We start from the raw sequence: 12,500 nt of genomic DNA, 5'->3' as shown, positions 1-12,500 counted from the left end.
GAATGAACAAACGAAGAAATTGTTCAACACCTACCTGTTCTCAACCTACAACGATTATTCTCTACCAGAGGAAGGTTACGGGGAGTATTTGTTCACAGATGATGAAGACTCGGAGGGTTCTGGCTCCGGAGACCATGAAGGGTCCGGAAGCGACCAGGAAGACTCCGTGGAGGAAGATGGTTCTGGACAGCAGGAGGATGAAGATCCACAACATCCAATCCCATCCGTATTCATCAGACACAGCTTCTTAGGTAAGTCTCGTGCACTCTTCCTTCTCCTCCTCCTCCTTTAGTGTTCATTACTCTTTGTAGATATCTCTTGTACTTCGAAAGATCCTTCAGTGTCATGGCGGGGAGGGGAGAGAGATTGAATCGACGTACCATTAGCCTCCCTTTCCCTTCCGAGGGAGTGCCAACGGCTGAGTTGGGTAAGTCCGATGGCGGTAACTAACGGAAGGAAAATATGAAGTGACCCTTCCCTGCTTCCCAGTAATGGGGGCGGGGTAGTGGTAGAAGTGGTTTAATCCCTTCTTCCTCGTCGGAGAGGGTATGGGGGGGAGGGGGGAAGGGGGGTCTGTACAGCCAACCGAATCTAATAGAGTAGCCTTATGGAGACAGCCAGACTGAAGGGTCTTGTCATTTGGTCAAATAAAACAAAAAATCATAAAACACCAAAATGTTTGATCAAACACCAGAAAAATATGACGTCAGTCGATTGACCGCTCGAGGACTGACGTCATATTTTTCTGGTGTTTGATCAAACATTTTGGTGTTTTATGATTTTTTGTTTTATTTGACCAAATGACAAGAATCTTGTCATCGGAGTTGAATTGAATTGAATTGAATTGAATTGAAATTGAATTGAATTTTATTCGGATACAATCATACATACAATAAGTACAATACATATAAGACTCAATATTATACATAGTACATATAATTGTACATCCGAGGATGGCACAGAAAGTCAAGAGACTTATTTCCACTGTGGTCCTCAACTTATTTCCACTGTGGTCCTGTGGTTGAATGGGTTAAGTATTAAACTGCTGAGATTCCTAGCACTGACTGTTTGTTCCCTGTTCCCCCCAACAGTACCCAGGGCGTATATGAAAGTATTGGTAATGACTTTGGTCGCAGCTGCTTACCGCCTCCTGTCGTGCTTAGGTGGGAGTACACTAGGCTAACATGCTACTTGCATTTGCTACTTCGTTTGAGTGGAACAACTTTGGTTACAATATTCTAGATTTCCGAAAGAACATCTCAACAATATGCCTGACGTTCGTGTAAGTTTAGCTTTTTATAGTTCGTCGTTCAGTTTTTCACTATATGACACGAGTTATTTGACATTTGGAAATTTGAAAAACGAAAGATTCGTAACCGAAGTCGTTTCTACTTAAATGAAGTAAAAAAAAAAAAAAAAAAAGCAAGTAGCATGCTAGCGAAAAATATCTCGTGTGCCGCCACCTTCATACTCCTCACCTCCACTTATTGACATTTTCTTCTTTATCATTCTTGTCCACGCGTTTCGTACTTCTAACGACAAAACTCCTGTTTCTTCTGCCTCTCCTTTCTTCCAGTGTGGACCCAACGTGTTTATGTTTTCCTTGTACAATCTGTCGTCTAAAATGGGGATCATTTCATTTGATGCTCTTTGTGCTCTCTAGAAATATTCCATATTCATTTCCCTTTGCGTGGGCATCACGATATACTGCCTATTCCTTTTGGGATCAGATTCAGTTGTGAACACAATGGCAAGAGTGTAAATTCGTAGAGTTGTAATAGTAAGGGTGGTCGATGAATGGAATAAACTTAGTAACCATGTAGTTAGCGCTGAAACTATCAGTTGTTTTAAAAAACGATTAGACAACTTTATGGATGGGGATGACAGGTGGTGATGGATACGGAGCTGCCTAGTGTAGGCCTTATGGTCTCTTGCAGTCTCATTCATTCTTATGTTCTTATGTTCTTATGTACTACTATCAAACCAGAACAAATTTCTTCTTCCACTGAGAGGCTCTAGAATTCTTTCCCCTGATACTTTTTCATCCTGTCTGTGACTGGATTTTTTTTTTTTTTTTTCAAAAGTGAATTTGAAGATACCTCCCCTACTCCGGCTTCGTATTGATGATAATGATGATGACCACTTTTTTTTTCTACTTCCGGAGACCTTTGGAGTATGTCCTCCATCGCTGAGGAAAACCCACAAAGGCCGCCGCCGCCCCCGCGTCCTCCTCCTCCTCCTCCTCCTCCTCCTCCTCCTCCTCTCCTCCTCCTCCTCCTCCTCCTCCTCCTCGCCGCCGCCCAACACACCTCTTCCACGAGTCATGTCCTTATGCCAACATATACCACGTCACTCCTGCAACCTTTTCAATCTCGTTTCTAACTTCTACCAGGTTTCCCTCTTCCATACTTGCCATCTCGCGGCGTCCAGTCAGCAACGCACCTGCTCCATCTCCCGTCATCTTTTTTGGTGATTTTTTTTTTTTTTTTTTAACCTGATTCCACGGTCGCTCCTTTACCGCCTCCGCAAAATCTTTCACTCCAATCTGCCTCCATATCCAACTTACCCAGTTCCTGTCCTCTAGTCTTATTCCCAGCAGTGATCTCTCCATAACCACCTGCGTATTCCGTCGTCTTTATCAGTTTCTAAGTTTCACATTCATATATCATAGCTGGGATAATACATTGACTGTAAACTTACCTTACCGGATGCCGTATCGACTTGGACGTTGGCCACCATGGAACTCTATTCCTGTCTGCACATGGCTCTTCTTAACAAGATGGCATTTGTTATTTCTTCTCCTACAGACATCCTTAATCCGTCTACATACTTTCTGCGTGGTCCTCCTCTTGCCCTCTTTCCTTCTATTTTTCTCGTTAGGGCACGTATGTTCTAGTTGTTTTTTTCTCATGACGTGTCCTACAAAGTGTAACTGTCCTTTCCTGATAGTTGCTATTATTTCCCTCTGTGTTCTTATCTGCTGCAGTATTTATTTCTTCGTTTGTTTTAAATTCTGTCCATGAAATTTTCACCATCCTTCTCCAAATCCACATTTCTACTGTTTTTATCCTGTCCTGCATTTGTTTACTAATTGTCCAAGTTTCAAATCCATATAGTAATACTGACCGAGTGTAACATTTTACAAATATTTTCTTATTCTCATGTTAGTTTTATTGTTAGTTACTAAGTGTTTAATTTTGTTGAAATTATTTTTCGTTATGGCTATCCTTCTCTTTACCTCTTCGTCGCTTTTCCCATCCCAAGTTAACATGCTTCCTAGGTGATTGAATTGGTCCACCTGTGTAAATATTCTTCCTTTTACTTGAATTCTTACCCTTAGACATTCTTGTTTTTTCGTCATTACCATCACTTCTTTTTTCTTTTTATTCACTTTTAGACATTCTAAAGTCCCATGTATTTTTGGTAAAGCTATGAAAACTGACTAGCACATTTGTTCTGTAAACATTGCATTTCAAATATACAGACGCATATGGTGTACTCAAGGGACGGGGCGGGATAGGGGTTGTTTTGTTGTTGTTGTGACTTCAACAAGCAGGAGCGAAATGGTACGAAGGCGATGAACTATGCGCGGTGACTGACTTTCTTTTCTTTCCGTTTTCTTTGCAGATGTGTTCCGTACGAAACACTGAGGATGCCACTCGCCATCATGGAAAGGAACGACAGATCTTCTGACATACTCAAGTGGAGAGGAAAAGGAGAACTAAGGCGACAAAAGGAAGAGAATGAAGAAGAGGAAGAAAGAGAAATAGAAAAAAAGGAGTGGAAAGAAGAAGATGAAGAAGAAGAGCAAGAAGTCTGTCACCAGGAATCGAGCTGAGGAGAGAGATGACACGGACGAGGGATGGATACGGGGGAGGGGAGGGACTGGGAATTTAAAAACAAGATTGGATGAATTAAAGGAATAATAGTGAAAAATAAACAACCATCGTTATCATTTTCCTCCAGGGAAAATCTTTCTGTGCACGACCTGAAGCAGGGAGCGAGCGACAGAAGCAACAAGCCGTAACACCTTCGCTATTGTGTGTGTGTGTGTGTGTGTGTGTGTGTGTGTGTGTGTGTATGTGTGTGTGTGTGTGTGTGTGTGTGTGTGTGTGTGTGTGTGTGTGTGTGTGTGTGTGTGTGTGTGTGTGTGTGTGTGTGTGTGTCGTGCGTGTGTGTGTGTGTGTGTGTGTGTGTGTGTGTGTGTGTGTGTGTGTGTGTGTGTGTGTGTGTGTGTGTGTATTCACTTGGTCTTTGGATCACGTGTTGAACTCGTGATCGACAGCTATTTCCCTCCTGGAAGAGAGCTCAGAGCTCGTAGGTCCGATCTATGGGTAATGCTATGACCTTGCACACACACACACACACCCAACTCCCCGCCCACGAGAGTCAGAGTAACGACCCGAGGCACAGCGATACCGAAATAATTTCGGCCCTGGGCAGGATTCGAACTGGTTACTGGGAGCACTTCTGCTTCCCAGTTCAGCGCTCTACCAACTGTACCACCGAGTCGGTGTGTGTGTGTGTGTGTGTGTGTGTGTGTGTGTGTGTGTGTGTGTGTGTGTGTGTGTGTGTGTGTGTGTGTGTGTGTGTGTGTGGTGTGTGTGTGTGTGTGTGTGTGTGTGTGTGTGTGTGTGTGTGTGTGTGTGTGTGTGTGTGTGTGTGTGTGTGTGTGTGTGTGTGTGTGTGTGTGTGTGTGTGTGTGTGTGTGTGTGTGTGTGTGTGTGTGTGTGAGTGAATAAGTGAATGAATGAGTGAAAAAGAAAGTGTTGAGTCTTGAGGGTCCGACGTAGTCTCTACATCATTTCACCATGATAGCTTGACCCGAAGTGGTCGCGTTGGATGGATAGTAAGAAGTGCAGCATGTGTTGCAAAGGGTAAGTTACAACGACTGTGGGGTGGAAGTCTGATAGTGGTGGAGTCAGCGCGAACATATCGATGGTAAGGTGCCACAGGTCGCCATGTAAATGAAGCGGCATGTATTAAGCGCTGAAACTATCAGTTGTTTTAAGAAACGATTAGACAACTTTATGGATGGGGATGACAGGTGGTGATGGATACGGAGCTGCCTAGTGTAGGCCTTATGGTCTCTTGCAGTCTCCTTCATTCTTATGTTCTTATGTGCTGTGTCTTGCTGCACTGCTTCTGACCCAGGCAATGGGCAGGGGATTGGGGATGGGGGTGGGTGTATGCCTCAGGTGGCTACCCCCCTCGCAAGGGGAATACATAGAATAGATGTATAGAATAGACAAACACTAAAATTCAGTACTAGTCTATTGGGCCTCTGGTCTCCGCTGTTGCAGAAAAGGGTTGCGAAGCCACAAAAGTGCAACTTGGACAATCGCTTCGCATTTCCCGGGAATCGAAACAGGGACTCCTGTACTCGGGGTAGGGAATCGAGCCATTGCTCTACGCGAGACCGATGCAACGCATCAGTAGGTTCTGTTTTCTTTTCCGCCACAGCCTTTGGAACCAAGGTAGATGCCACTAGTGCTCCTAGTCTGTAGGCGGGCAGCCATTAACCATCTCCACAAGCAAGCTACTGTTTGCCCATGCGTTCGTTTGAACATCGTCGAGGCCACCTTGAGTACTCCCAATGTTTTGCAACGAACGCTCTCCACTCCCCTCCGCCCTTGGGAAACTTGCTTTGGGTGTCGAAGGCGGACTTCTTCATTCCTTTTCCCGACCCCTACCCCCTACTCTAACCACTGCGCCACGAGTACATAGTACATAGAAACTGCCCATGTTCCTGCTAGTGAAATAACGCTTTATTTTCCTGGGCAGATCTCACAAGGATTTCCTAACATAAATATTGTGTGAGATCTGTGTGTGTGTGTGTGTGTGTGTGTGTGTGTGTGTGTGTGTGTGTGTGTGTGTGTGTGTGTGTGTGTGTGTGTGTGTGTGTGTGTGTGTGTGTGTGTGTGTGTGTGTGTGTGTGTGTGTGTGTGTGTGTGTGTGTGTGTGTGTGTGTGTGTGTGTGTGTGTGTTTCAGTCTCTCCCTCTTTCCTCGGTCATGTGTGTCGGCACATCCATAGAGCAGCCACCTGCCAACTTCCACCACCTGGCGCGGCGCGGCGGGACGGGATGGGACGGGGCGGACCCGAGCTGGGCTGGACCGGGCGACATTTGAGGAATGTGCGATGTGCGTGACGTTACCACGAGAAGCCCTTCGAAGATATTGATCAAGGCCTGAATTTGTCATGCCCAGGGGGGTGGATCGATCGATATATCGTAAGTGTGGCCAGGTGGATTTGGCGAGCCTTGCCTCAGAAGTAGTGTTTGTTGTTGTTATTGTTGTTGTTGTTATTTATCATTATCATTGCTATTATTATTATTGTTGTTGACGGCGTGAGAGCGTATGCTGTCGTTGAGTACATTTCGGCACAATGTACTGTTTTGTACAGTGCTGTGCTGTACTCCGCACAGTGCTTTATTGTACTCTGTACTCTGCACTTACATATATAAATATATATTATATATATATATATTTATATATATATATATATATATACGGTATATATATATATATATACATATATATATATATATATATATATATATATATATAGATAGATAGATAGATAGATATAGATACATACATACATACATATGTACATACATACATACATACATACATACATACATACATACATACATGTATGGGGCTCTACCCTTTTGCAGCCCAGAGTACATCGATGAAGAAATAAGATGTATTTACGATATTGGTACTAAGCTGCAACACCACACACATGTTCTTGATACAGCTTACAATTGTACTACAAGAACCTTTTATAACCTTGGGTCAACTCAAACTTTTAATGTGAATTCTACCGTACCAATGGAACCTGCAAAAAATTCCAAATATATTACGGAAGTTCAACATTAATGTAGTTTTTAACAATAAGAATATTGTAAGACTTGCTCATAAATAATTCTGCCAATAGTGATAAAGGTTGTATGTACAAAATACCTTGTAAACCGTGTAATCAGTTTCATGTTGGTCAGACTGCTAAAACACTCAAAACACGAATCAATCATCACAAGAAATGCGTTAGAGAGGGAAACCAATCTAGCGGCATATTCAACCACATGAACCATTTTAACCACCCAGTTGACTGGGATAGCGCTAAAGTCATCACACACAACATCACTAAAAGAAATTTAATCTAATGCAGTTTGATCAAATCTAGTAAGGGAATAAATATTAGTCTCCATCAAGGTTTGTACAAATTAGATGGTTATATTTGCCATGAAATTTCAAAATTATCTAAATTGTAATATACCAGTTATGAGCAATTGTCCCATACATGTTGGTTGCCGAGACTGTATCAAATGTCACGTGTACTTCTACCACTACCTCTCCGAATTCCCTCTTCACCATGTCTCACTCAGTTATATATTCTGTACCTTGTTTTTTCATTTTATAATTCCTTCTTTGTATCAGCACTGAAGATGTAATTATACGAAAGCGCTCTGCTTTGTAAGTTTACTTTTCCCAGTAGTTACGCATATATATATATATATATATATATATATATATATATGTATATATATATATATGTATATATATATATATATATATATATATATATATAAACATTGCATATATGTATTTATATATATATATATGTATATATATATATATAAACATTGCATATAAGTATATATATATATATATATATATATATGGAATATTTTGAAAAATATTTATTACCAACTATTAAAGATGAAAAAGTTATTTGGTTCAGATATGTAGACGATGTTTTGTGTTTCTGGCCTAATAACCTATCTATTGAAGATTTCCTTGTTAATCTAAATTCACTGGTACCCTCCATTAACTTCACTCTTGAGGTAGAAAATAACAACAGTTTGCCCTTTTTAGATGTTGAAATAATTAGAGATAATGGTACTCTGAAAACAAAAGTCTATAGAAAACCTACCAATATTCTTTCCTATGTTCATTTTTATTCCAATCACCACATCAATGTAAAAAGATCAGTTTTTATTTCCATGTACTTGAGAGCTTACAGGATTTCAGATCCTGAATTTATTGATGATGAATTTAGAACTATCCGGAATATTGGAGAAAAGTTAAAATATCCTACTCATATTCTTAATCAATGTCACAACACCGCCAAGAAACGCTTTCACAAAACTTGCAATCAAGAACAAGGAAACCATAAACATCTTAATACACTTGTTCTTCCTTTTCATGAAAATTTTCTTATTATTGTTAACCTACTCAAAAAATTGGATATCAAAGTAGCTTTTAAATATAACCACACCATTAAGAAAACTTTAATTAAGAACAGCCCTCCTAGGGTTCATTTCTTTGATTAATAGCGCTTCTAAGATGGGGAGGCGACGGGTATCATGGCATGTCGTTATGATGCTCGTATTTTTCACCATTATTTCTCTTGAAAATGGAGAAAAGTGGGAGGTGAGCCAGCTGTTGTTTGCGGACGACACTGCGCTTGTGGCAGGGTCAGAGGAGGGATTGAGGAAGCTGGTGGCAGAGTTTGGGAGAGTATGTGATAGAAGAAAGCTAAAGATAAATGTGGGTAAAAGTAAGGTGATGAGATGTACAAGGGGTGAAAGAGGCAGTAGACTGGAAGTGAACATTAAGGGAGAGCGACTGGAGGAAGTGGATAGTTTTAGATACTTGGGTGCAAATGTGGCAGGAAAAGGTGGAGTGAAGGTGGAGGTAGAATGTAGATTGAGAGAAGCGAGTAAATGCCTTGGTGGATTAAAGAGTGTAATGAGGAATAGACATTTGGGAATGGATGCGAAGAGGAGACTGTATGAAGGAGTGATTGTGCCAACAGCACTGTATGGGGCAGAAACGTGGAACATAAGAGAAGAAGAGAGAAGGAGTTTGAATGTGTTTGAGATGAGGTGTCTGAGAAGTATGGTGGGGGTTACTAGGCTAGATAGAGTGAGAAATGAGGAGGTGAGGAGGAGAACAGGGGTGAAAAAGGATTTGGGAGATAGGGTTGATGAAAGAGTATTAGGATGGTTTGGACACATGGAAAGAATGAGTGAAGAAAGACTAGTAAAAGAGGTATGGAAGGCAGATGTGGAGGGAGTGAACATGAGGGGACGTCCTAGGATGAGGTGGATGGATGGGGTGAAGGGGGCTTTGGGGAAGAGGGGAATGTCTGTTGAGGAAGGAAGGGAGAGGACGGAAGACAGAGGTGAGTGGAGAATGGTTGTATATGGATGATGTTGTGATTGCATGAGGAGGAATGGGCGGGGGGGTGGGGGTGGGGTAGTATGTGTGAGTAAATTTTGACGCAGCCCGAAGGGATTTCTCCCCGTCCTCTCCTTATATGCAAGGGGGGACGGAGAGGGGGGGTCGCCGATTAAATGAAGCGGCCTTGCTGTGGATGTGCTGTGTTTTGCGACACTGCTTCTGACCCAGGGCGGTGGGCAGGGTGCAGGGATGACCCGTCATCCAGGAGGTGCTCAGATGAGAGGGAGGGTGGGAGGGGTGTGGAGTGTATGTAGGGATGAAATGGGTGGGAGTGTTTTTATGCCTTTCCCTTTTTGGCTACCTCCCTTGGAAGGGGGAAAAAGCCTTGGTATATGTATGTATCTCTCTTGTGAGGGTTGTTTGATGTTCCTGTCTTAAATATTTTTGGGGGCTCCAGATGTGAGATGGCAAGTTATGCGTCTGCTTAGTTTAGTCGTAGTCATGCCGATATAGGTAGAAGTTAGGGCTTCACAGTCCCTTAGTGTGCAATTAAATCTATATACGACATGAGACTGTTGAACTGGTTCCTTTTTGACATTAGGGCTGTTACGGAGAATGGTTGTGTATGGATGATGTTGTGATGCATGGAATGGAGTGGGCGGGGTATGGGGGGTGAGGGAGTAACTGTAAATGATATTTTGACGCAGCCCGAAAGGGATTTCTCCCTGTCTTCTCTTTTTCTGCATGAGGGAACGGAGAGGGGTGGTCGCCGATTAAATGAAGTGACCTTGCTCTGGATGTGTTGTGTCTTGCTACATTGCTTCTGATCCAGGACAGTGGACGAGATGCAGGGATGACCCGTCATCCAGGAGGAGACAAGATAAGAGGTAGGGAGGGAGGTGAATGGAATACGTGGGGATGGATTGAGTGAAAATTGTTTTTATGCCTTTGTTTTTTGGTTACCTCTCTTGTAAGGGGGAAAAGCCGTTGGTATATGTATGATATATATATATATGTATATATACATATATTTATATATATATATATATATATATACATATATATACATATATGTATATATGTATATATATATATATATATATATATATATATATATAATATAAATACATTTATATACATATGTCCAATATATATATATATATATATATATATATATACACATATACACATACATATACACATACATATATATATATATGTATATTATATATATATGTATGTATATATATATATATATATATATATGTATATATATGTACATATATGATAAATATATATATACATATATATATATAATATATATATATATATACATTTATATACTTATATATTTATATTCACACAAATATATATATATATATATATATATATGTATGTATATGTATATATATATGTATATATATATATATATATATATATATATATATATATATATATATATATATATATATATATATATATATATATATATATAAACTACATTTTTTTCACCTTAATTCCATGCCACCACTATCGACACTGACAAAGATCTCGACGGAGACATATGCGGAAACAGATACGTAGTGAAGCCAAGGACTGGAACCCAGCTCAGACGTAACATGTGAACGGTGACTTAAACCACTGCTCTATCTTGATAGCGCAGTGGTTTACTTGTTACGTCTGAGCTGGGTTCGAGTCTTAGGCTTCACTACATATCAGTTTCCGCATATGTCTCCGTCGAGCTCCTTGTTAGTTTCGATCGGGATGACATGGAAGTAAAGTGATAAAAAAAAGAAGAAAAATAAGGTGGTTGAAATATATACATATATATATATATATATATATATCTATATATATATATATATATATATATATATATATATATATATATATATATATATGCAGGAGAGAGGGGACAAGAAAAAGAGGCTGGCCCTACTATCAGAAAATCATCTCTAACTGGGAACCGAAGTAAGAAACAATTATGTGAAATAGGTTGTTGATATTCCTCTTTCGGTAAACATGACTAGATGATCTTCCATTATTGATAGGCGCGTGCTGGCCATATCGACTGGTTGCGTCGTCGTTGTCGTTTCCACCACCACCTCCACCTTTGTTTGAGATGTAACCATGGCAACAAGCAGTTCAGCTCTAAAGGGCAATCCCAACAGCAAGCGTGGCCCGAGCTGGAGTCGGGAATCAATTGATCAAATAATCAATCCTATTCCGAGTCCACTCTCCTCTTCCACGCCACTCTTAGAAATTTCTCTATCTCGTCTCTCCACCTTCGGTCTGGCCTAGCCTCTTCCACGTTTCCCATCTCGTGGCGCCCACCCAGTTACACGCACGTGCTCTATCTTCCACCGTCCTCCTTCTTTCTGGCTCAATTCCTCCGATGCTCAACTCCATCTCCGCGTTCACTCCAGTCTGCTGCTCTCTTGACCAGCTTACTCACTTCCTGGCATCTTTTGGTGCTATTTATAGCACTGATCTCTCCATTGTTATCTGTGTGCACGCTTTAGTTTCGTCTCCACCCGTTTCGTCATTTCTGAGTTTCACATCCGTAGATTAAAACTGTGGTTACACTAAATTTTTGCCTTTTAGACGTACAAGTAAGGATATTCTCTCGACATATCGATGTTTACCAACCATCTTCCAACCAGCTCTGACATTTCTTTTTTATATATTGCATTCTGCATTTAATCTTCAAGATTATGAATGCTTTACTCTGGAATTTAAAGTTGAAAAGTACTATGGTTTTACTTTTATTCATCTTCAAGTCTCCTCTGAGATTTTCCTTATCGAGATCATCAAATCTATCTTAGAAATATTACTTTTAATGAGAATACTATCATCTGCAAATCTCATGTCGTTAGAATATTCTCCGTTAATGTTAAAACCTTCCCCTTTCCAGCTCCGCCTTTTGACAATCCCCTTGAGGCAAGCAGCAAACCGCTTCTTGTGACATCGAATCGCCCTGTCCTACTCCTTTCTCGATCTTTATCTTTTCTGCATTATTACGTAGTCGAATGGCAGCTGTGGCCTTTGGCTCTGTAGAACACTTGCAACGTGTTCGTTTGCGTCCTGTTTGTGTAATGAGTTTAGCGTGCTCGCCTGCTCCACCAACTCAAAGGCTTTCTCATGATCTATTTGAATCCTGCTTATTCTCTCGTTTTGTTTTGTTTTTTCTTTGAAGGGTCTACCTAGTTCACTTGCAAGAAGCTTTGTAATGTACCTTGTACATGTGGGAACTATTTCCAAACAGAAATGTAGTAGCACATTTGTAAATGACACACAGGAAACCCAC

General features: G+C 40.8%; 2 protein-coding genes across 5 annotated transcripts in view; one reads left to right on the top strand and one right to left on the bottom strand.

Moving 5' to 3' along the window:
- Positions 1-3,943, top strand: part of LOC143032442 (uncharacterized) — a 4,664-nt gene extending 721 nt beyond the window's left edge. The window contains exons 1-2 of the mRNA XM_076197235.1: positions 1-251; positions 3,628-3,943. The exon at positions 1-251 is cut by the window's left edge and continues 721 nt beyond it. Coding sequence (XP_076053350.1) covers positions 1-251; positions 3,628-3,650 — 274 coding nt within the window. The 3' untranslated portion in view covers positions 3,651-3,943. The remainder of the gene's footprint in view (positions 252-3,627) is intronic.
- Positions 1-12,500, bottom strand: part of LOC143032444 (uncharacterized) — a 71,369-nt gene that overhangs the window by 57,513 nt on the left and 1,356 nt on the right. The gene's annotated exons all lie outside the window — the stretch shown is intronic.

The sequence above is a fragment of the Oratosquilla oratoria genome, chromosome 13, assembly GCF_046742065.1.
Source record: "Oratosquilla oratoria isolate Oo_2021 chromosome 13, ASM4674206v1, whole genome shotgun sequence".
In the NCBI taxonomy this organism is placed as follows: domain Eukaryota; kingdom Metazoa; phylum Arthropoda; class Malacostraca; order Stomatopoda; family Squillidae; genus Oratosquilla; species Oratosquilla oratoria.
This window is presented reverse-complemented; position numbering and strand designations above follow the sequence as displayed.